This window comes from Phyllostomus discolor, chromosome 10, assembly GCF_004126475.2.
Source record: "Phyllostomus discolor isolate MPI-MPIP mPhyDis1 chromosome 10, mPhyDis1.pri.v3, whole genome shotgun sequence".
NCBI lineage: Eukaryota > Metazoa > Chordata > Mammalia > Chiroptera > Phyllostomidae > Phyllostomus > Phyllostomus discolor.
Window position 1 is genome coordinate 52,123,384 of NC_040912.2, and position 26,537 is coordinate 52,149,920.

Consider the following 26,537-nt stretch of genomic DNA (forward strand, 5'->3'; position numbering starts at 1 on the left):
GCACGCCCCATACCACTTACTAAATGGCTCCAGCCCTGGGCACTCATAGCAGCTGGCCTGGGTTCACAGCCTGGCCTCACCTGGGCACCTCTAAGCCCAGCACAAGTAGCAGCCACCTGCAGATACATTTGCAGTTTATGCCCAGTGGCCCTGGGCAGAACACAGGTGGCAGCTGACCTTGGCCCGAACCTCCTAGGAGATTTCAGAGTCAGTGTACCCAATCAACAGCCTCAGACCATGTCAAAGAATCACCACCCAACCACCTCCACAAAGATATACTCAAGGGGTGGACTCAGTGGGCACCAGAGCTCCACTAGAGTGAGTTCTGCTCCATGGAGTCAGCAGCTGCACAGCTGATCATCCACAGTGGTCAGAGTTCCATAGTTGGCGGTCAAAATCAATCCTTGCAGTGGATCAGCCTGGGGATAAACCCTTCTTATTGATGTGGCAACAGCATTCAAGGCTCAACTATAAGAGGAGGGTATACAAAGCCCATGCCCACATGAGGGGGGGCAACTGGAATGCCCACCTGGAGTGATCAGAGAGTCTGGTCACTGGAGAGCCACTACACACTATAGAACACCTACTACATTAGGCCACCCTACCAAGCCTGGGAGACATAGAAGCTCTGCCTAACAAATGGAAACAAACACAGGGAGGCTGCCAAAATGAGAAGACAAAAAAAAACATGGCATAAATGAAAGAAAGAACAAAATGCCAGAAAAAGAACTAAACAAAATGGAGATAAGCAATCTACTAAATGCAGAGTTCAAAATACTGGTTATAAGGATGCTCAAGGAACTCAGGACCTTAACAGCATAAAAAAGGACCAATCAGAAATGAGAGACACTAATTGAAATGAAGAATAATTTATAAGGAATCAACAGTAGAGTAGACGAAGCAAAGAATCAAATCAATAATTTGGAATATAAGGGAGTAAAAATACCCAATCACAACAGCAAGAAGAAAAAAGAAACCAAAAAAAAAATGAGGATAGAGTAAGGATTCTGGGACAATTTCAAGCATGCCAACATTTGGTTGTAGAGGTGCTGAAATGAAAAGAGAGAAATCAAGAAATTGAAAACCTATTTGAAAAAAGTAGTGACAGAAAATTTCCTAACTTGGTGAAGAAAATAGACATATGTGTCCAGGAAGCACAGAGAGATCCAATCAAGACGAACCCAAAGAGGCCCACACACCAACACAAATAACTAAAATGCAAAAGGTTAAAGACAAAGAAAGAAACTTAAAAGCAGCAAGAGAAGAGCAGTTAGTTACCTAAAAGGGAGTTCCCATAAGACTGTCAGCTAATTTCTCAACAAAAACATTCCAGGCTGAAAGGGATTGGTAAGAAATAATCAAAGTGATGAAAAGGAAGCACCTATAATCAAGATTAATCTATCCAACAAAGCTATCATTTAGAAATGAAGGACAGAAAAAGAGCTTCCCAGATAAGAAAAAGCTAAAGGAGTTCATTACCACCAAACCAATATTATATGAAATGTTAGTCTTCTTTAAAAGGAATAAAAAACATATCAAAAATATGCACAATGAAATGGCAACTCACACATATCTATCAACAACTGAATCTGGAAAACAAAATAAACAAACAAGTAGAACAGAAACAGACTCATAGATACAGAGAACATTTGATGGCTGCCAGATGGGTGGAAGATTGGGGGGATGGGTGAAAAAGATGAAGGGATAAGAAGGACAAATTTGTTGTTACAGAATACTCATAGGGATGTAAAGTACAGCATAGGGAATATAGTCAGTAATATTCAAACTATACATGTTGTCAGATGGGTACTGGATTTACTGGGATAATTACTTTGTAAGTTATGTAATGTATAATTATTGGGGTATATAGCTGAAACTAATATAATAATGTATGTCAAAAGTAATTGAAAAACTAAAATGAGGAAGGAGAAAAATATGCAATACAAGCCTATAAGGATATCATATATAGAGTACATAAAGTAATGAAAATATAAAAATGAAAGTTCTCCCTTTTTATAATAATTTCCATATTCCCTGTGCAATGTGTATACTTTTGGACTTCTTCATGGCCCTACAAACAACATATATTTACATGCATGTATAAATGAGTGGGTTTTCCAAAAAAGCTGCCACCTGCTATCAGTGGACAAAAAAAACAGCATTCTGGTTTAACATTAGTCAGAAAAATGTTTATTGTTTCTCAATTTTTTTGTTATGACTCAGAGTGAGAAACACAACTTACATCACAATGGGTATACAGATGCCTGTGCGTGTATGTATGAAATGGAAAAAATGTATTTACAAAACACAACATTTCCCCTTAGTATATTTAATTTACTTGAGTGCTGTCTTCTCTATTTTATTCTGTTCTTTTAAATTAAAAAAAAAAATCCGGTGGCAATCTCCTAGATTGATGTTGTGACCAACCCATGGATTGTGACTTACAATTTGAAAAACTAATTAAAATGGTTTCCTTGAAGCTTATTTTTTCCAGTAATTCTTTGTTACCCAGTTCTAAATATCTTCTGCTTTTATCTGGATGATGTCTTGAGTGTATGGAGGTGGCTCCCAGGATTTCAAGAGATGGAAGGTAGGAGACACTAAACTTCTTGGCAAACATTCTCACACATGTTAATTTTTGTGTACTTGTGTATTTCTATAGTTATGCATTGCTAAAGGTGTAAATGTTGGACCAAAAAGTATGTGCTCGAGAAACTCTGATGTGCGTATTTCAAATTGCTTTTCCAGAAATCATCTGTACATGTTCTATAATATGTAAATACATGCAGGGCCTACAGATGCCCAATAATGGAACATCAAGGCAATACTCACTGTCACTCAATGTCTAACCAATCCACAGATACTTTGTGTTTTTAATGTACACATCAGTATAAAATAAGTACTAAAGAACATACAAGGAGGTAACCATCTTCTCCTTTCACATTAGCATTACCATCCTTGGGCAAGTCTAAAAGGACACTCCTCGTATTATGTCTGTTCCACTGATGTGTCCATTTTTAGAACAGAATTGTATGCTCTCATATCTCTCAAAATGACTCTAATGTGATTTTTATATAAGTACTCATTTTATTTTTTAATGGTAGTATGAGATAAAATTTTTAAGGGATAAATTAAAGTGTGGAAGAATGTTTACTTGTGTTACATGTCACATGTTTAGTGGCTAATTAGTTTGTTTTTGATCCTTGTATGTATAGAACTGATGACTCAGGCAGCAAGCTCAGCTTCTGCAGCCACCACCAGGTATACTCCTTGGTCCTATAGCTCCAACACTTAGAATTGGGCCTTGGGTTGTGTATAGCAAAAGTCCCTACTCTACTCAGCTGGCATCATTATTTTGCTTTCCAACTTCATAAATTATTTTGAAAAATCAGATTATATACATACACACACCTGATTTTTCTTGAAAAATTAAAATATGCAGCAGCACTGGTTTACATTCTTTGTGTTAATCATTAACCAGAACTGAGTCACAGCCACCCACTTTAGATGGAATTTGAACTCGTTCCTGTTTGCCATAGTGAGGGTTCCCAATTTTTTAATTAAATTTCCCTTTTAATTTCATCTCCAGCTCCTCTAAGATTTGAATTTGAGACTCCTGAGGGTCACTGGAATTCATTGGCAAGCCTCCACCCTTTCTAAATTGATTATATTCTAGATAATATAACATAATGAATGGATGATTTGACTATGCTCTACCATTCCTACATCATCTAGACAGGCTCACTCATTACCCCACTGCCTAGTTTGCGATCCTGGATGCATATTTGAATCACCTGGCAGCTTTTGATGATACTGGATATTCTGATAGATACTCTGATGGAATACAGACATAAGTTTTATAAAAATCTTCCCTAGTGTTTACAATGTGCAAGTTGGGTTAAGAACTGCTTGTCTAGTTGGTGCTTTGTACAGTTTTATTTTACTGAGTAATTTAGCAAACAAAAACAATGAAAAATTCTAATATGTAAGCAGATGCAACAAGAAGGGTGTAATTACCACCAGAAATAGATGGATCTAAGCCAGGGCTGGTGAGTAGAAGATTCTAAGAAATACGCTGAAACCCACTGCTCTGCAGCAGCCTTGATATCTGCATCAAGGTTTCCTAGCTGTCCCCAGATCGTTAGCTTGAATTTGATTAATATTAGAATAAAGAACCCCTTATGGTAAAGAAATTTAGTTACCTTTCTCTGAGCATGAGCATCTTTTTATACAATGTACAAATATATGGATTTCACACTCAAAGGAAAGTTTCCTATGGTAAAACTATGGCGATATTTTTAAGTTATATTTAGGTAACAGATTTCGCTTGTGAATTCTTGGCTCTTTACCACTGTCTACAGTGAAGATTCTGTGAAAATCTATGCTTGTGACCAGATGTTAATTTTCAAGGGTTGATATTTATTATGTATAAAATCTAACTTCAAAATACAGTTGATGCTTGAACAATATGGGTTTGAACCGTGCAGGTCCACTTACATACTGACTTTTTTCAATAGATACTGTAAATGAGTTTTCTCTTCCTTATGATTTTCTTAATAATCTCTAAGATTTTCTTTTCTCTAGCTTACTTTATGGTAAGAACATAGTACATAGTAAACTTAACATACAAATATGTGTTAATTGACTTTTTGCATTCGCAGTCACTGCTGAACAGTGGCTGTCACAGTAAGGCTTCCAGTCAATGGTAGGCTATTAGTAGTTAAGTTTCCCTCACCCTGGCATTGTTCAGTGTCAACTGTAGCTACTTTTCTTTCAGTTATTAGAAGAAGCTATATTAGATCAGTACATGCTAATAAATGGCTCACCATTAAATCTTATATTCTTGAAATAAAAAAAAAAAGAAAAAGAAAAAGCCTGCCTGTGAAGTAATGGGTTGGGCAGAGAGGGCTGGAGGTGAGCTGAGTCATAGAGAAAATGTCACCCAGGGTCACAGAGGCTTTGGTCAGCACTGGTAGCTGACACTTGAGTAGCTACTCCCACCATCACTTGGCAACACATTTGAAAAGGAAAGCAAGCACACTGGCAATAGGAAGACACCTACCAAGAATAGTTTTGCCCAGTTATGACAGGTGGGCAGTACCTATACACACTTCAAACTGCCTTAGTAAATGCAGAAAGCAGGCTTTTAAAAGATACAGCACTTCCCTGTGGCATCAATGCTTATATTCTTTGGTAGCCATTTTTCCAACAGACAACTGTGTTCCAATTCAGGCAAACACAAAAACTTCCTTCTCCACCATTGTCCAGAATAAAAAAATTCAAACAAGTTCTCAGAGAATCTACAATAAATTCACAGCAACTTCAACTCTGAATACTGAAAACAGAAAATGAAAATGTTTTATGAGACAGTCATAAAACAGAGAACTTTAAAAATAATTCTTCTTGTTCTCAGATGACAATAAAATTAACCAAGAAATTAGTAACAAAGGATAAACAAAACAAAACCAAAAAAGAAAAAACTTAAGTAAAAAATAAGTAACCTCAATTACTGGATGAAAGAGGAAATCAAACTATATCCAGAGCACTCTGGGAATGAGAACACAAATACTACAAATCTAAACTTTAGGGGATGCAATCAAAATTATAAACAAGAAAAAGTCCACAGCTCTACAAGTTAATGAACAAAAACAGATGTGCATGTACTAGCTACATGACAAAAACAAAAATATTTTATTGAGATACGTAAAAGGAGAACTAAACAAATGGAGAGAGACATCACATTTCTGAATAAAACAACTCAAAATTCTCACTGAAGACTTTGTCTTACTAAGTTAACCTATGATTTTAATGTAAGTCCAAAGAAAATCTCAAAGGAATCATTTGCAGAACTTCTAAAATGCTATAAATTCACTTGAAAATATGTAAGAACAGGAATTTTTTAAAAAATTATTTTACTGTTGTTCATTTAGAGTTGTCTGCACTTACCCCCCCACCACTCCCACTCCAACTCAGTCATCCTCACATTCCTCCCCTGCTTCCAAGCCCCCTTGGTTTTGTCCATGTGTCCTATATAGTTGTTCCTGAAAACCCTTCCCCTCTTTCTTCCCATTATCTCCTCCCACCTCTCCTCTGGTTACTGTCAGGTTGTTCTTAATTTCAAAGTCTCTGGTTATATTTTGCTTGCTTATTCATTCTTTTCATTAGGTTCCACTTAAAGGTGAGATCATACGGTATTTGTCCCTCTCCACCTGGCTTATTCACTTAGTGTAATGCTCTCCAGTTCCATCCATGCTGTTGCAAAGAGTAAGAGCTCCTTTCCTTCTTTCTGCTGCATAGTATTCCATTGTGTAAACGTACCATAGTTTATTGATTCATTCATTCACTGATGGGCACTTAGGTTGCTTCCAGCACTTGGCTATTGTAAATTGTGCTGCTATGAACATTGGGACGCATAGGTTCTTTTGAATTGATGTTTCACAGTTCTTAGGATATAATCCCAGCAGTGGAATTGCCTAGTCAAAAGGCAGTTCCATTTTTAGTTTTCTGAGGAAATTCCGTACTGTTTCCCAACATTGGCTATACCAGTCTGTATTCCCACCAACAGTGCCCTGGGGCTCCCTTTTCTCCAACACTGCCTTTTGACCGGGCATCCTCTCCAACACTTGTTGTTTGATGATTTGTTTATGATGGCCATTCTAACAGGTGTGAAGTGGTATCTAATTGTGGTTTTTGAATAAAGCAATTTGTGTGTGGACTGACTCTGCCAGACAGCAAAACATTTTATAAAATTAACACTCAAAACGCTGTAACAATGGCCCAAGAACTGGCAGATGAAGGAAAAAGAAAAGAACTGACAAAGGTGAATCATGACAAGGTCAGGCATTGTTTATGTGTGTACACGCATACACGAAGGAAATGGTACCCTCACACTACTGAGCAGTAATCCCACCATCTTCCTGGAGGATCCTTTGGGATTATGGACTCAAAGTTTAAAATGAAACCAGTTATGTCCATGCCTAGAAATTCATGTTAAGAAGTGATCAGGCAAGAGAGTAAACATGTATGTAAAGTTATTTATAATGACCAGAAATGAACTAAAAACTGTGTATTAATTGAGTAAAATATGGTAGGTAGAGCTAGACATATGAAGCATATGCATCCATTTTTAAATGACTTTTTACATGTACACTTATTAATATGAAAAGATGTTTAAGGCATATTAAATAAAAAAGCAGATTGCAAACTAGTACTAAATATGATGACCTTTAAATAAAACATGAATGTGTATCCATGTATGAAAATCTAAAATATATTATAAAGTAATCACAATTAATTCTAGAAATAAGTGATAGGTTTTTATATTATTTCAGTTTTATAATTATTTCTCATGAAACTTATGAATTATTTTTATAATGTTAATAAATGTGGCAATAAAAATCCATTCTCTTACTTTACAATTAGAATAATTCAGGGGAATAGTTGAAACAAAACAATAAAACAAATAAAAAATTCACTGGTACTTAGAGAAAGAAGGAATGTGTGAAGCTCACTGAATATGTATTAGAATTAATTCACATAAACTGTAACTATTTTTTAAACAAAACATTAACTATGAAAAATTATTAATAAAGTCTTGCAATAGCAACCAAAATCCCAACCCACTCCAACTGATCCTTTCAGTTGTGGTTGGTATGCTTTTGGTTATGGGAGGACCCTGAGGCCAGCTGGGCCCTGGCCTCCCTTTGTCTCCTACTCTAGCTCCAAAGAAAACTTCTAGAAGAGGGTAAGAAAAAAAGGAAGGAGAGAATTCTGAATTCAGTCCATCTCACAGTTGAGTCTTAAGTTTCCAGAGTTCTATTACAACAAATCTTGTATACTCTGCTCTGATGTGGAATCAAAGGAACAAAGAAGCTTCTCCCTTAACAACCTTTTTACAGTATAGAGGACACACGACATTATGTGCAACTGATGGGGTGATCAAAAAAGTGTAGGAGGCTAATATACTAACTTCTGCAGAAGAGACAGATGTTAATTAATTTGCATTACAATTTTAGACATGATTCATGTTATTTTATGTTTTTCAAATAGTAGTAGCTTCAATCACTTCATCTTCATATTTTGTGGATGAAAATAAGCAATAATATGTATATAAATGCCCTTAAATATATTAGGAAGATCATCATTTAGAATTATTCTTTTATAAGTCAAAAAATTGCCCCCTAAATTCTCGGTTCAGTATATCTTTTAGGGTCATGCTGGTTCTATTGAGGGATAATGAGAACCATATTCTATCTTGGTTATTGAGATTCATGTATTTACCTTTCATCTCCCAGACTGCAAATGCTTTGGGGAAAGGACCACATCTTATACTTTGCTAAACACACATGGCATAATAAAAAACAAATACTGAGTAGGGTTTCCTAGGCCTACCAGTCTTAATCTTTACTTCATTGTCCAAATATACAATGTGTTTGCTTTAGGACAAGGGTGCCAAACTCATTTTCACTGGGTGCCACATCAGCCTTGCAGTTGCCTTCAAAGGGTTGAACATAATTTCAACTCCTCAATGGTTAAGGAGTAGTGTCATTTATATCGTCCTGAAATTACTTTGGCCCCTTGAAGGCAACCATGAGGCTGATGTGGTCCCTGGTGAAAATGAGCCTGACACCCCTGCTTTAGGAGAAGCTACAAAAACTCTCCAGGTACTTAGCCCATCTGTAGTTAATAATGTCCAGTGGAATCTGCCCTAATCTCAAAAATCTAAAGAAAAGAACCCTGTGACTGTTCCCATAATATATATCCTTGCTTCGAGAAAGAAGCCACTTATACTGACCCCATGTCCCATTCCAGAAATGTTGGTCTATATCCCACTTCTCAATGCAAGAGGATATAATTTATGCACAGCCTGTCAAAAAGTTGAAAACTACTTTTAAGGTTAATTCCCCTATTCAGTTTAGATAATTGTAGTTCCTTTATTTTAGGGATGTCAACTTGGCCTGGAAAGTGTTTACTTGAAATGTGTCTGCCTGCCTGCAGAAGGCTCTCTGGGTTGCTGAAGTGCCCATTTCTCCTCATTGTCTTGCACCCAGCCTGCTTCTCTCCTCTATGTTACCTGCCTGGCCCTTGAAGCATTTATTTTTGCATTCCCTTTGCACTCCACTTTATTCTTTACTAATGAATCTTATTTTCCAACCCATATATAGTATAAAAATCTTAAATATCAGCTAGTAATTATGGAATCATTCCCATTACTGGTCTTCGAAACTCTCCAAATACATCTGCTGCATATGCAGGATTTGATTTGTAACATTTTGTAGGACATACAGTTTCATATAGGACGGAAAAGGACCAGACAATACACTCTCCATTTGCTTTTTTAATCCTAGTCTATGGGAATTTCAAGCATAAACACATTGCCTGGCAGGAATGCCAAGGAAAGTTATCCTCCAGTGACTTCAGTAAAGAGAAGCTGCTTTTCTTACAAATATTCTACACTAATTTAACTATCACAAAACTATCTGCCTGTATTTCACCAACATTTAATAAAATCCATTTCTTTCTTCTAGTCATAAAACTGCCTAGAAACCTACTGAGCATGAATTTTCTACAAAGCATTTGAGAGGGTTGGCCACTGAGTGAACTACCTTAAAAGCCGCTGGTTAATTTATTTGGTTCATCTTCCACATCCTGTAACACTGAATTGTCATTATCACAACACTGAGAGAAATTTAAGCTCAATGGGAGCTAAGTACATAGAGAGAAAAAACTGTTTCCAAAAGGTCTATTTTTTGTTGTTGTTGTTGTTGGAGAAAGTATTTTAGAGCTTTATTTCCCATAAATCCACATTCTGGCAGTCAGCACTCTCGGTACTTATATTTTAGTAGGAGCCCTCACATCTTCAGCAATATACTTTATTTTTCTATGTTTTGTGCTGATAAATCTATCTAGTACATATAAGGATGCACATCCCAGAATCTCCCTTACATGTGGTAAGATTCCTACTGGACTGTAATAAAACTGCCAATTCTAGTCGCATAACACCTGTCATTACCCATCACCCACTCTTTCCTGTTGGAGGAAGGGGAGTGTGACTGGCCCCTTTTTAATCATCTTGTGATCTTTCAGGTATATAAATCACTGGACTCCTTCAGGCTTCCTAAACCCCTGCAATACTGCTTGCTCTGAGGCAAAGAAGAAAGCAGGAACAGCTGTGGCCTGGGGTATAAGGCCCTGGGCAGGTCTCAGGTACCAGGTGCATTCCTACAGGAAGCACCAAGGGGCTTAGAGGAAACAACTCCACAAAAAATAAAATGATTGATCAGAGAAAATTCTGGAACTCAAGATAATAAAGTAGAGAAACAAAGAAATAAAAGCAAAACCCAGCAAATCATGGCATGCCAAAGATGACTTTTCTCCTTAAAAACAGACAGGGAATAATGATGAGGAGGACCTGTCACAGAAGGATTTACAAACCCAAGATTAGGAATTAAATTTTAAAAGTCAAAAAAAAAAACAAATGACAAAAAATGACCTGGGATGGTAGCTGGCTGCTGACAGCAGACAGGAGGCTTCAACCTGGATGGAGGCAGGAGCAACTGGAGGAAGACCCCAGTGAACTACAGAGAGAGCCTTTTTCTTGCTTCTTGGCTTTGGGCTCACTACCAAAGTTTAAAACACATAGCTTTTTTAAACACCATCATGAGAGAACATAAGACATGTAGGAAGAAAAAGGGAATTTCCCCAATATATTATTGCTTTAAATGTAGTGGTTATTTTCTGAACAAGTTACAATCCTTCAAACTCCCTTCTTTAAAGGTTATTTAACAAGTTTAAAAGCAGTTTAATATAGGCCAAATACTGCTGCCATAGAAAGTCTCTGTATATAGATGGGTTTCCAAAACCCACTTGACAAGCTGCTTGCTTCTACGCAATATTTGAGTAAACACAATTCCAATGCCACACAGGTTTTGGAAAAGCCCTAGAAGTTAACTAATCCTGTGACAATGATGTAGATTAAATTATGTTTTTAAATTTAATAGGACTCAGTATCAACATAAAGAAGAGTCAATTCAGTGACCAAGAAATCCAAGCTATGGGTTCAAGGTGAACAAAAGAAACTGAACACTCTCAGTGCCACTTACGAGTAGTTTCCTTTATATTAAAAACTTGTGATAACAGATGGCTATAAATCTATGTATTTACCTGCTTACCTGTATGGATTTAGGAATCAACTGTAGCCAGCATGTGAGGTAGACTCCTACTTAAACTAGTGATCTGCAATTTCTGCATAAGCAAACACAATCACAACTGTGATTTCAGAAACAAAGGGGACATTTTAAAACAATTTACCACTGAAACCAAACCAAAACAAAGGTTCCAATATTGATTCCACAGATTTAATAGATCTGGCTGTTCAAATATCTTGGGTCAATTTTTCAGTTTGCAGCTACCTGAGGCTACATTTCCCAGGGCTGGGTTCAAGGTTGGACCCTTCAGCAGCTAAAGACAAACATAAAAGTCATCTGCTGTGTAAGTAAACTTGAATTAATGTTCTATGTGATGAACAACTATCTCTAATTTTAACTATACATAATCTCAATCATAGATTACTGCAGTGAGATTCTGCACATCAAGGACATGAAAACAATACAATATTGCTAAGTCCTGACTAACAAAAAAGGTCACCTGAACACACAAGTTTATGTATTTGAATAAGCACTTTAATTAAGTAAAAGAAAAGCAAGCTCTGACCAGTGAAGCTCAGTTAGTTGGGCATTGTCCCAAAAAGCAAAAGGTCGCCAGTTTGATTCCCAGTCAGGGCACATGCCTGGGTTGTGGACCAGGTTTCCAGCTGGGGCAAGAGAGAGGTAACCACACACTGACATTTTTCTGCCTCTCTTTCTCCCTCCCATCCTCTCTCTCTAAAAATAAATAAATAAAATCTTTAAAAAATTAAGTATATATGTTATATATACATGACCTTTCTTTAGTCAAAAAGAGGAAGAAAAGAAACAGGAGAAAAACAAAAGGGCAGGACATTACAGAAGAAACTAAGTCAGGTAAACCTGCCTTTAACTGGGGGCACTGGCCTGTCCTTAACAGCTTAACAGTCTCTGCAGAAGTGGCAGGACTGGCGGTTTGGGGCAGATGCACACCTGTGTAGTAGAATATATTCGTCCTCTTTTATACACTTTAGTGTCTACTCTAAATGCTCATTATGACTCCTATATAAAGCCTCTGGGAGAAAAGAATAATTATTCCAGATTTAGCCAAAATTGGAGAAAAGGCCACAGGCTATTCAGTAAGCAGCAATAATCTGCACTCAAACTGACAATAAATATCAAATGGACAGTCTTCATTATCTGGGCTTCTATGGCAATATTAAAAGCTGCCCCAAGCAAAGCATGCAAGCAGACAAATCACAAAGGAAGATATGTAAGTGGCTAGTTAGTAAAAATGCCCCAAATCACTAATAATGCAAAGAAATTACAAAATAGAACAGTAAACTATCTGTGTACATTAAATTGGCAAATAGGATGTGGTGAAACAGGTCGGCTTATACACAGTTACTGTAAAATTGTTATGTGTTCTGAAATGCAATTTTACTTTGCAGTATATATCAAAAGCATAAAAAGTAACCATAATCCTTGATTCAAGAATTCCCAAATTAGGAATCAGAGCAAAAAAACATTCAGAAGCACAGACAAAAGTTCATGCCCAAATATCTCTAGCTTCCTTGCAGTTCTATTTATTAACCAAATACTGGATACAACTTAAAGGTCCAATAATATGAGAATAAGTTAAGAAAATTAAATAGACTCATAGTGTGGAATATTATGTCACTATTAAAGAATATCTGAGCTAAGAAAAGACCTCAATGATGTTGGGAATTTCATTTGATTTACAATGTTAAGTTTAAAAAAAATCTAGAGTTGAGATGACTATGTATTCTTTTATTATTATAAAAGTAATGCCTATTTACTATAAAAGTGCAAGAAATAAAAGGCAATGAAGGCCAGAAAGAACACTTTTAATTCTACCCAGATATTTTTAATAATATAATAATAATATTGCTAACAATTTGCTGTAGAGCATTCCATAAATATTGCTACATACATAATCATATATCTATCAAACAAAATAAAATCAGATCATACATATATTTTTGAGTACATACCTCAATTGAAGCAATCTAGCTAATGCTGGGCATCTGACTTGCTCCAACTGAGAAAGAGAAAAGCTGACATCCAGGACTGATCTGGCACTCAACACTAAGCCCTGGTGTTCTTCGGACAAACATAAACAATTTCACAGAACACTAGCATCAGACCAAGCCTCATGACCATGAAAGATCAGGACAAAAACACCACCACTCCACAATCATGTCTGAATGCAGACAAAATAGAAATGTTTTCCAAGCCACATGAATGACCAAGCATCCCCCTAACCAGACTAAAATGTGTGACTGTTGCTTCTACACCAAGTATGTTTTTAGCCTTGGTTTAGTCTTTCCTCTTTCCAGATAAGATTTATTAAAATATGCAATCATAGAATTATTCTTACTTCCTGACAGTATCCAATCTAGAGCAAAGCCCTTTTTTCCTTAAACCCTCCCAAATCACCTCATACCAACACAAATCCTACAATAACTTCTTTCTAACACCCTCTTCCTCACACCCCATTGGTATGTTCCCGGTGACCTTTGGCTGCATATCAAGACATACCTAATTCACTATTGTTAGACATTTAGGTTGTTCCGATTTTCACTGTTACCCACACATCAAAGAAGGATATTGGTTAACACTGAATAAAATTGAAAGGAAACAAATGAACAATAGGGGAGAAAACCCAAAATGCTCTATAACAAAAGATTATAAAATTACCACATAATGATACATACATACATATACACATGTTCTTCCTTCTCAAAAGATTTGAAATACTCATTTTCTACAAATCACATTCAGATTAACTGTCTTATTGTCTAACTGCTTTCCAATAATAGCATTTTAACTGTTTGTTTTTGGAAATATACTGTCATTCTTGAAATCCAGATGCTACATACTCACAGATCCAACATGGACCCTGACACAAAATTGTCTTCAAGAAGCCAAAGATTCCAGCGAAATGCATGTGATTTACTTTGTATTAGTGAACCAACTTAACAATGGCTGAAATTATGACCCCTTGCTTTATATAGCCTTATCTTTAAATAAAGAATAGAAGAAAAAGGAAAAAACCTCTTAAAATTAGGAACAGTAGTTAATAGAACCTTGTTAAAAGAGACAGAGAGAGAGCCACCCAGTGTTAATGACAGTCAACTGGTATTAAACTCAAGAAAACATGATAAGCATTCTGAACTAGGCAACGATTTTCACAGTCATTCGCTATTCAAAATATTTAAGAACAAACAGAGCATTTTCAATGTGCAAAGGAAAATATATTCTGCAGGAGCAAAGGTAGTTTGATTGCTCCAAGGAGACAGATAGTAGGCCTAACATCAGAATTCAGGGGGATAATGCAATCCATACGGAGACATTACATATGACAAAGTTAGTTGAACTCATTAAAAGAAAAGGGCTTCCATTCTCAACAGGCTTTTAATGGACATGAAACAAGGAGAATCACTGAGGAAAATAAAGTTGCCATGGATCCATCTCAAAGACTTTGGGAGTCTTACATATTGGCCTGAAAAAAGTAATTATTCAATATATTTAGACAAACTTAATTTTGAAAGCAATGAAGAACACCTATTTTTGAGACTAAACATCTCTACTTTCATCACTGGATTTCTATTTTTAGCTTCAGTTTGGCACATAAAGAAAACTATACTCAAATATACTTTTACAATACAGTTATTTTACAACTTAGTTTTACATATATAAAAAAGTTTGTAAACATTGTATTTGTTTTTACCTCTCATTAATTGGTGGGTTTTAATTGATTTTAATATGATTAAAGCATGAAATAAATTTCTAGGAATGGAACCACAATGTATAGCATAGTACTCAGTAAAACTTAAGGTATTTATTTACAGTGGTTCAACATGCAACCACTAGGACATAAAACTGATAATTGCCTGTGGAGTAGTATGTGAGAAAAGTTTGTATATATACAAGGCTGCCTAAAATCAAGCATCTGTCCACTTGCAGAAATACCATTTTAGAGATCCACTGAACAGCAGACCAAGAGGCATAACTGATGTCAAATCCCTTTTGACCCTAAGAGCCCTGGTTCCAATCTGACCAGAAGATAAGCAAACACCGCTACATTTCCATGTTTAGCGCTCACACTGGTTTGGGCTGTCTGAAGTCTAAGAAGACCAAACTATTACAAAGAGCTACTCTATTAAATCCTCTCCCAAAAAAGATTTAAAATGAAATTTGCCATTGCAAATCACCATTGGAAACTTACAGAAACTAGTTGATGCTACCACCTCTGTCCTTCAGGGAAAATTTGCCACAACCTTCAGCCCTGATGTGTGAGACACTTTTCCTTATTTCATTCATACAGATCCTTTCTTCATTTGCTGAGTGATATTTTCCAGCTTACAAAGCAACCTGTCCTATGGCCAGGCTCTCTCATTCTATACCACCACAACACTAAATGGCTGACTATCTTGTTTCTAAACATTAACTCTGCTGCAAACAGTACTGCAACAATTTAATAATTTGTCAAAGTAGTAGAACCAGTTATTATGAAGTGTATTTCAAAGTTCAGAGATAAAGGTTGTAGGAAGCTAAAATTTACCTGCTGACAGAGAAAGTTGAGCAATTAAAAAAAATCCAGACAAGTTCTGCTTGGCAGACTTATTTCTAAAACAGAAACCTCACTGCTATGCTCATGTACTAGAATTCTTGCTGCACGAGGAGGTTACACTTAAAAAAAAAAAAAAAACATTGGTTCACATGTTTGAAAGCTCTCTCCAATGGCACTTTTAAAATACATGCTTTTTCTTTCCTTTTTTTTTCAATATGGAAACAAGCAGAATTTAGAATAAGCTTTTTATATACTCATGTGTCAGATCAGAGTCCATAGATCTAGCTATGGTATTCAACTGCTAAGAAGTTACCTTGAAAACCTAAAATTAAAGTTTATGTCATACAGAACCACAGCTTCTTCTTCCTAGTCCCTGGTGGATAAGGAGTTATCTCTGAAGAACTAAGAAGCTGAAACCTTTAAAGGAAATATCAACAAATGTATCAAACTACAGTATCAGGCTTTTTCTTCTACCTCGCTGTTTTGTAGGGCTATTCTGAAATGTATGTGCTAATTACTTTTAAAAATGCTTTTAAGGAATCAAAATTTTTAATAAAATCAAAACAAGATATTAAGTTAGACATCTCTTTCAAATAGTCTTATGAAATAGCAGGATGAATGTCTCATCGTGAGACTTCTATTTTTCCTATTTCACTTCTCTACCCTCCATGCAACTTTCACCAATGGTTACAGAAGTTGGCATATGATTCCAAGATTCATTTGGCTGTCAGTCTATGGAGGATCAGTGTTCTTAAGGGTTAGGAATGCCTTCATTCTACATTACACCTTCATCTGGCTAGTCTTTACTCCAGTTTTTCTTTTTGAAAATTAAATTATTTCTTAAAGGTAGAAGGTCTTAACCTCTCAGTTACATGATATTTATCTTTACTTCTTTTTCTTCCCTTGGTCTTCCATCTGCTCTGAAGAGAGAGCTCTTGATATCTACAATATATAGTTATTGCAAAGTGAACACCATTTGCTGAATGTTGGACTCGCAAACTTGTTCTGCTAGTTTATGATGCTAGCTGAAAAGTACAATTGGAATGAGCAGTGTTATGAGTGGGCCAATGTAAATCTTTGCTCTTTTCATTTTTCAAACGTCTAAAATACTGTAACTTGGTTATTTAAAAAGACCAAAACAACTCTTCTTAAAAATGTGCTAACTCTTTAAGGTGAAAATAATTATTTTACAGTAGTTCCCCTTTCTTAATTAAAAACTTTTTTCTTAGTTTTTAAAATCAAAGACATACTCCTTAATGAAATTAGAAATATATTTCTTAAAATATCTTCACTTAAATAAATCTATTTTAAAACTAACAAAACATATAAAGGCCAATACTATACGGCTTGAATAATCGTTAAAAGTGCATACACATACAGAAAGAAGAACTTTCTTTGAAGATTTCTGCAGACCATACCACACTGGTGCACATTTTGGAAATCTCTATAGTTATTTAACTGTATACAGAGAGGTCACTATAGTTTATTGAATATACACTACTTTTTACTACTAACTAAATATACATTTACATAATAAATGTTAATGTATCCAAAGAAATCAGTCAATAGTTTGTATGTTTCAAGTCCCTGAAGACACAGAAGACACATTTACATACCAATGTTTCTTAAGCCCCTAACATAAATAGAAGAAATTATGGCTTTTTAAAGGGAAAGAACTCAAAATCAAAATGCCTGAAGAGGAGTATATTTGTTTGTTAACCCATAAGTAATTAAAACAAAATTGGTGGCTCTAAAAGGGATACTAGTACAAGAACAGATAATATAGATCATTAGAAAAGAAAGTTCGGAAATTTATAGTTAACTGATTTTTAACAAAGGGGCCAAGACAATGATGAAAAAAGTCTGTTCAATAAATGATCCTAGGACAACTAGACATGCATGCATATGGAAAAGACTGAAGTTGGACCCCTCCCTTATACATACACTAAAATTAACTCAAAGTGGATTCTAGAGCTAAATGTAAGAGTTAATACTATAAAACTCTGAGAAGAAAACACAGGTGTAGGTCTTCATGACTTGAATTAGGCAATAACTTCTTAAATATAACACCAAAACCACAAGTGTCAAAAGAAAAAAAAATTAAATGGGATTTCATCAAAATTAAACTTTTATACTTCAAATATCACATCAATAAAGTGAAAAGACAACTCACATATTGGGAGAAAATATTTGCAAGTCATATGTTGAGAAGGAACATACATATGTATGAAAATATTTGCAAGTCATATGTAGATAAGGAATAGAATATATAAAGAATATATACAACTGTAAAGTAAAAAGACAAATAATGCAATCAAAAAATGGGCAAAAAATTCAAAATGACAATTTTCAAAAATATGCAAATGGCCAATAAGTACATGAAAAGATGCTCAACATTAGTAGCCATTAAAAAAATGAAAATCAAAACAACAATGACATACCATTTCACACCCAACAGATAGTTATCATGGAAGAGAGATAAAACTGAGTGTTAGTGATAATGTGAAAAATTAACCATTACACATTGCTAATGAGAATGTAAAATGGTGTGGTCACTTTTGAAAACAGTTTGACAACTCCTCAAAGTGTTCAGCATAGTTACCATATAACAACAATTCCACACCCAAGACACATGAAAATGCATGGCCACACAAAAAGCTGTACATGAATGTTCACAGCAGCTTTATCCCTAATAGTCAAAAGGAGGCAACAACTTAAATGTATATCAACTGATAAATGACTAAATAAAATATGATATATCCATACAATGAAATATGATTTGGTCATAAAAAAAAGATGAAGTACTGAAACATGCTATAATATGGACATATCTAGAAAATGAATGAAAGAAGTCAAATAAGAAGGCTAAGCACTATATGAGTCCATTTATACAAAATATCCATACTTTATATGAAATATCCAGAAAGAGCAAATTTATATAGAAATAAAGTAGATTAGTGGTTGGCTAGGGCTAAGAACGGGAAGAAAGGAGTTAGGGAATGATGTTAGTAGGTATAAGTTTTCTTTATTGGGATGAAGAAAATGTTCTAAAATTACACTGTGGTGATGATTGCACAACTCTATAAATACATTAAAAACCACTGAATTCTATGCTTTAAATTGGTAAACTTTATCATATGCAAATTATATATCAACAAAGCTATTAAAATTTTTTAAAAGTGACTTTACAGTGTATGTTTCTTTACTTCAAAACACCATACATATAGTTTTATTATGACCAATAAACTAAGCTCTTTATGGAATATACTAAACTTACACTGTGTTTTTTCTTTTACATTATTTTAATTAGAAACACTACCTTAATAACATCATTTTTTAAAGTTTTCACCAGATGATCTAAACTGTTTTTATTCTGTATACACTTAATTAAACACCTTTTCGTGCTTGGGAAGAAATGTCTACAGATGCGTTTCTAGAGAGCTGAATAAGGAAAAGGGAGATATGAGAATGTTCTCTCATAGACACTAAACATAGAAAAACTTGTCAAGCAGTCAAATACAACCAAAGAGATAAACCAAAAATCATTATTTTCTTTCCTGTTTCAGCATTCAGTGAATTCTACTTATTTTGCTGTTTGCTTATCAGAATGTATATCTTAGTATAAATTCTAACTTCTTTCCACATTACCTCACCTGTACTTGGATGATGGACTTCTCTATTGTTTACATAATGTCCATTTATCTACTCAATGAGCTCTAACCCAAACAGCTACATTCACACTGTCCTTTCTATAGATGTTTACAAATGATATCAAATGCTAAGTAGAAGAATGGAGACTATGTTCTTGGCACAGTTAAGCCAGATATACTGCAGGTTAACAACACATTTATGTAGGAAAACTGTGGCAAACTTGATGAGACTACAGATATCCTCCAGAGGATAAAAACAATCATTAAACGCCACTAATCAGCTGCTTATTAAGAATACAAACTAACACAGAAAAATCTCATCTCTCATCTTACCCCTTGGGCATCACTAGTCATAATATCTCTAATATGTTCTTTCATTTCATAAATAGGGCACAACTGTAAAATCTCTAACTCCTGAAATTGAAACTGGAGCTCCAAAACTATATCCCACACTAGGAAAAAATTTAAAACACAGTGATTTATAAATATTTTAAGTTATCAATATTTTATGAAGATTATTATTAAAAAGACAGCAGACATCTTAGAATCAGATTCTGCAGCCCCAGTCAGGCCTTCAGATAACTGCAGTCCCAACCAAAATCTAGACTGAAACCTCATGAAGGATCCTGAGCCAGAAACATGCAAGGCAAGCCATGCTTTAATTTTTGAATTTTACCTTTTTGTGAGGTGAAAAAATATATTGTTTTAAGCCACTTAAAAAACAAACCAAAAAAGTGGCTCAGCATTCTTTCTCCCTACTGAGTTTTAAATTTTAAAAATGCATGACTTTAAAGTATAACTAAATGAATGTATGCTAAATCTGACATAACATGTGCCACATGAAGAGAGTTCAGTAAAAACTACTTTCACGAGAGGAATTTTAAAGCTACCCTTTCCTGAGATCAACAAAAGTAAGTTATTTTTTTAGGAGTAAATCAACCGCACATGTAAGCTACAGAATGACTAAATCTGCAATTCCCACTGATGAATTCCACAGACAATTTATATGAGGCTAATGAGGCTAAAGCCTAAAGATAACAGAGGCCTGATGGGTGGGAGGAAAGAAACTGGCTAGCTCGCAACCAGAAATCAGAGCTGGTGCAATTGTGGCTCAAGCTGTGAAATGGAATCAGGATCTACAGGACCTATCACTCAACCACAACAATGAAGTAAAACCACTACTTGAAAAATGCTGGGTAAGGTAATGACCAATATGCTTTACTGCCTTATTGAAACAGCACACTGATTCTGCTCCCTTAAAGCAAATTGGTAATTAATACAATCTTTGAATTATTTTACAAGGACAGTTGTAGTGTGCATGTGCCAACCCAGTCATCAATATAAACCTGAAACCAAGACTCTTCAGTCTATAGAACTCTAGTAACAGAGTTGTGGCCACCAGAGTCCTTTAGGAAATAAGAAGCCATTTCAAAAAGATGATGCAGTGTCTAGATGAAATATGGACAAATTTGGAACTGACCAAACAATTTCTTTGTGTTTTCTCTTGCCCATCAACTCCAAACCATAATTGGCAAAGTTTCAAAACCCTCTAATCAAAACTTGCTCCTCAGCACTACCACATACCACCCTATTCTCCCTTACCCTTAAAATTTGTCCAGACCCCAGATTGGGAAAACAGATTTGAATGGTACCTCCTATCTCTGAGGGTCAACTCAGCAATAACAAAACCTTCTTTCCTTTTTCCAAAACCAATGTCATAGTTTTGGCTCTTATGTGTGTTGGGCAGCTGGTCCTTGCTTGGCAACACTATCATTCTGCAAAGCAGCAGCACAAGGGAAAAAGACATAACTACCATAAACCACTAGAAACCACTTAATATCTGGGCATCAAAGGAGCAATTCCACAGCTATGCACTGCCACAGAAATAACCACAGACCACCTCCTTTCACTGCTCTAAACTGAATATACAATAATATTCACAGTTCCAGCACAGTAGTGACATTTTGTCATAGAAATGGGTTTTAGCTCTGGCCAGTGTGGCTCAGTTGTTTGGGTGTCATCCTACAACCAATAGATCTTTCTCTCTCACACAGATGTGTTTCCCCCTCTCTATCTCCCTGCCTTCTCCTCTCTAAAATCAATAAGCATATCCTTAGGTAAGGATTAAAAAAATGGTTTTAAATGTATCTCTGGTTCATAAAAATAGAAAAAAAAACTAACAACCTTCTATAAATAAAAATACTGCTTTACAATTTACTATATAAACAAACATGCACAAAGGATTATCTTATTCTCTTAAAAATCACACTAAGATAATAAAATATGCCAAGAACATATCAAAGAACAAATACCAAGAACAAATAGTCAGAATTGTTCTACAACTTTCTCAAGGCCTGCAAGAGATTTTCTATAAAGGGAAAGAAACACTAGTTGAATTGCTTTTTTGTTATTTTTAAATGCTACCTCTTTGGGGGAGGAGGGGGGAGAGACAACATTTCAGAGTTAGAAGGTAGTTTGAGTAACACACAACCTATCCCTTTCTGCCTTGCACTGAAGCCACTCCAAAGGAATGTCAGTGAGAAACACTGGGGCCACACCTCCCCCACGAGACAATGGTCTTAGTGTTACATTGTTATTTCTCAAAATATCTCCTAATGAACAGTCACACATTCAAAATATTAAGGATAAATAAAAGAGCAAACCCCAGCCCCGCCCCCCAAAAGACTGCACATGATCGTAAACAGTGTTTACCTTCTTCCCTCCAGTCACAAACTGCTTGCAGCTGGATTTCACAAAATGCGGATGCACAGCAATGATCTACAAGGGAACAAGGACCCGACACTAGTTTAGGAATCATGGTTAAGGCACAGTATAAAAACTATACATTATAGGGAGCATGATCTAAAAATCATCCTTCTATCATAGTAGGAAGTAATCTATTCAGGTAATATGAGGATGTCTGAGTTTTGCTCTTGTGTGAAAAGATTTCTGCTATGAAGCCAGGTCAAAGTTAAAAGATTAGAGTGAACACTAGATCTAGTTTTGGCTGAGTGATGACTATGAGTAGGCACCCTCTCTGTATAGAAGGCAAAGTAGACCAATCAAGGTAGAAAGATGTCACAAATGCTTGCAACTGAATATAGTTCATAGAAGGATCCCAAAGAAAGAACCCAACTAGCTCCTTCCTTGCCCAGGACGCCTTCCAATGGTTGAAGGCACCAAGTGGAAGAACAGGTAGGGCATGCAGCCTCATAGACACTTAGTGTAGCTACATCAAACAGCTGTAGGATCCAACAGTTATGGAGCTAATCATTCAGGATCTTCTCTTTTAGCTCCAGCCTCAGTTCCTGTCGCTGATACTCATTCACTTTCCACTCAGCCAGTCTCTTCCCAAACCCTTACGCAGATTTCTCCCCAAGCTGTTCCACCCCTCATCACTTCCCACTTCATTTGCCAGTGGCTTTTTGAAGGTGCAGTGGCACCACTCAGTGCCAGACTGTCTGAGGGACCCCCTTCTGTTGCTGTAAGCCTGCATATATGTAATCACCAATACATTTTGTTTTTTTCCCTAACTTAACATACAGACTATTTTCAGGCATTAAAAAAATCCACACAATTATACTTTCATAAGCCTTCAACTAAATACATTTTATGTTCTTATAAATTTCCATCTCCAATGGAATGAATTCTTCCTCCTACACTATCATTTTAGGGCTTGTGGAAGGACCCCTCCTTTCTCTAAACACACCTCCTTCCCAGGCTGGCCTTCTTTCCTTCAACACTTTTCTAATCTGCCCTAGATACCAATGAAATCATGTATTCAATTCTGTTGTTACACATTCTTCAACCCTCTCATTAGAGTACTTCTAATGTTCTTGTAATACATAATCCTAGGTAGCAACTGTTATTCCAGACATCCTCTATGCAACTCAGTCACATTATCTTACCCTTTCCCTCCTTCACCACTAAGAAAACAAGGCCATCAGGGTTACTACCCTAACTACTTTTCCTTCACCCCCCAACTTAGCAGTAGTTGGGCTTGGCAGAGGCCTCACAGGCAGAGGCTGCAGGACTCTTTCCCAAGGCTATTCTCTGTCCCTGCCTGGTGGATTGCATTCTTTCCTGCTGTTCCACTAAGTATTCCCTTCTTTTGTTTCCAATGTTCCCCTGCTACTATTTTTTTGTTTTTACCATCTACCAAAACATGATCTGCAGAAATCTCTGGGGACTGACTTCTCCCTACCCACCAGATGATCTCTCTTCTTTGTTACCAAATTTCTTGAAGGAAGAGTCTAATACTAGTTATTTCTACCACAAAATAACTATATATCTATCTAAAGAAGTTATTTCTATCTTCTTTATCATGAATTTACTTCGTAATATATGGTGATCCTCTTACTCTTGAAACTGTCCTAAGGCCACCAATGCCTTCACAATTATCAAATAAAATGCCGTTTCCATTCTTACCTTGTGTGATCACACTGCCTTCCAACACTGCTGCCCACTAATTCCTTTTGTAAACCCTCTCTCCTTTGGCTTCCCAACACCACTATTCTGGGTCTCCTCTCTTCCTTCTAACTAATTCTTCTTAGATCCCTTGCTGTCATTCACCATACCCCCCCCCCAACAACCCCACACCCCACTACCTGACTTTAATTTCATCATCTAGATTTCTAGAATTACTAGATACTAGATCTCTTTAAAAGTGGCTTCATTTTACTCAACTCTGGTTATCAACTTTGTGTTTTTAGGCCCAATCTCCATCCTGAGCTCCACACTCATGTTTCCAAAGTCTCCATAATATACTACAGTTATCTAAACTCAAAACCCTATCAGCAACGTCCTTACTCAAATCACCCTTTATTTGCAAGATGGCATTCCCACACCAATGCCAAAGCATGTACCTAGATTTACCCTTATCTCCTTCACCTTTCATCACTCTCATCAAATCCATCACTAAGGCTTGTTAAATCTACCTCCCAAAGGCTTTCCAAATTCATTTCTTCTACTCCATCTTGAATATGGGCATACCTCATTTTATTGCACTTCATAGGTATTGTGCTTTTTAGAAACTGAAGTCAAGACCCTCCACTAGCAAAAAGATTTATGACTTTCTTTATTGCCAAAATTGCTTTATTACAGTGGTCTAGAACCAAACCCTAAATATCTCTGAGGTATGACTATATTCACTATTGCTCTTTTTAAATTTTTTATTTGTTGATTTTAGGGGTGGGGGTGGGGGGAGAGAGAGAGAAAGAGAGCGAGAGAAAGAGAAACATCCGTTTTGTTGTTTCACTTATTTATGCATTCATTAGTTGCTTCTCGTATGTGCCCTGACCAGAGTTCAAACGCACAACCATGGCATAGTAGGATGATGCTCTAACCACTGAGATATCCATCTGGGCCTCACTGTTGCTCTTTTTACTGATATCCTGTAATGCCCTTGCCTACAATACTGCATTAGCCTTCTAAATTGTCTCTTGTCCCCAGTCACTTTCCTCCTTAAATCACCCTTTATCATGACAGATTTGACTTTCTAAAACACTATCTGACCTTATCTCCCCTTTACCTGTCAACCCATAAATGTTAGAACAAGTGAAAACAATAAATGACTTCTTCCTCACAACTGCAATAATCACTTTAACTAATGAAACTGTTATCTAAAACTGGTCTTCCTGCCTTGTGGCTATCAGCCCCCCAATCTACACTACATACAGTTGCCATATTAATTTTCCTTAAGTTTAGCTTAGTTTATATCACTTCTTTTCTCTTAAACATTCAGCAATTTCTCTTTACCTATCAGATAGAGTCCAAATACCTTAGCCTAAATATACAGCCAGCCCATCTGTCTATATAACAATCCTGCCAAATCAGTATTTTATGCACCATCTAAACTAGACTATTTGCCACATCCTGAACACAATTTGAACTTTCTAACATCTCCATTTCTATTATATTGTTCTTCCACATGGAAAGCCGACTTCTCCATCTGCCCTGTCCATTTACTAAAGCCCAGTCAAACATCACTCCATCTAAAGCCATCACTAACAAAAACAGCTAAAAGAAACTGCTCTCAGCTTTGGACTGCTTAATATTGTTTTACCAGTTTGAGTCATTAATCACAGATGTTGTGTGTGTGTGTGTGTACCACTGTACCCACTACAAGAACATTCTTGAGGATAAGGTGAAATCACAATCACATAACATACAGTCTGTGCTCCCTTAAAGCATCAAATAGTATCTAGTACATTGTGTTTAATAAATGCTTACTGACAAAATTAATGGAAAATTGGTAGTACTCAAAGTATTAAAATCCTTATTGGCCTTCAGTGAGAATACCCTTAGAAAAATTAAAACTTACTGAATACCTACTTTAATGGGACAGTCAAAAGTCTCATGAAATTCTTCTCCAGAATACAGTCCAAACACTTGCACCTGAAAAGGAAATAGAACCTGTTATTTCACCATGAGAGCAACAAAGAAGGCTGCTGAATCAGTAAGAACACCAACTTTCAAAAAAAAAACAAAGTAAAACATTTAATAATCCAGGGCTCTTGTGATCTCCATCACATATCCAATAGAAATAATTCTCATAGGGTGAGAGTACTCCACTGCAATCTCATGGATAGAGTTCCCTTTACTCACTACACATTTTTTTAAATTAAATGATGACAACTTTTAAAATAAAACATATATGAATAGGTTATTAGTACTCTTTTATCAGCCCCTCATATTATATCCTAAAAGAATTATTTTTCAGCCCTGGCTGGCGTAGCTCAATAGATTGAGTGCGGGCTGCGAACCAAAGTGTCGCAGGTTCAATTCCCAGTCAGGATACATGCCTGGGTTGCAGGCCATGACCCCCAGCAACCACACATTGATGTTTCTCTCTCTCTCTCTCTCTCTCTCTCCCTCTCTCTCTCTCGTCCTCTCCTCTCCTCTCTCTCTCTGCGTCTCTCTCTCTCTCTCCCTCCCTCCCTCCCTCCCCTTCCCTCTCTAAAAATAAATACTAACATCTTTACAAAAAAATGAATTATTTCCTTCCCTTAAAGGAAAAAAGAGCTTCATTTTGAGTCATATATAGATTAGGTGAACTGCACTTCACGTACAATCTTATGCTGAATATATTAAGAGTGTATAAATGTATGATTTTTAAGTTCTACTTATCAGTGCCTTCCTTAAAGTTGTTCCAGGCTACTTTACTCA

The 26,537-nt window shown here is 36.1% G+C and overlaps 1 protein-coding gene across 1 annotated transcript in view; it reads right to left on the bottom strand.

Annotated features, from left to right (window-relative positions):
• The window catches only part of VPS41 (VPS41 subunit of HOPS complex), a 221,749-nt gene that overhangs the window by 96,204 nt on the left and 99,008 nt on the right, over window positions 1-26,537 (bottom strand). Inside the window, 2 exon segments of the mRNA XM_028525988.2 lie at window positions 22,083-22,148; window positions 25,704-25,766. Coding sequence (XP_028381789.1) covers window positions 22,083-22,148; window positions 25,704-25,766 — 129 coding nt within the window.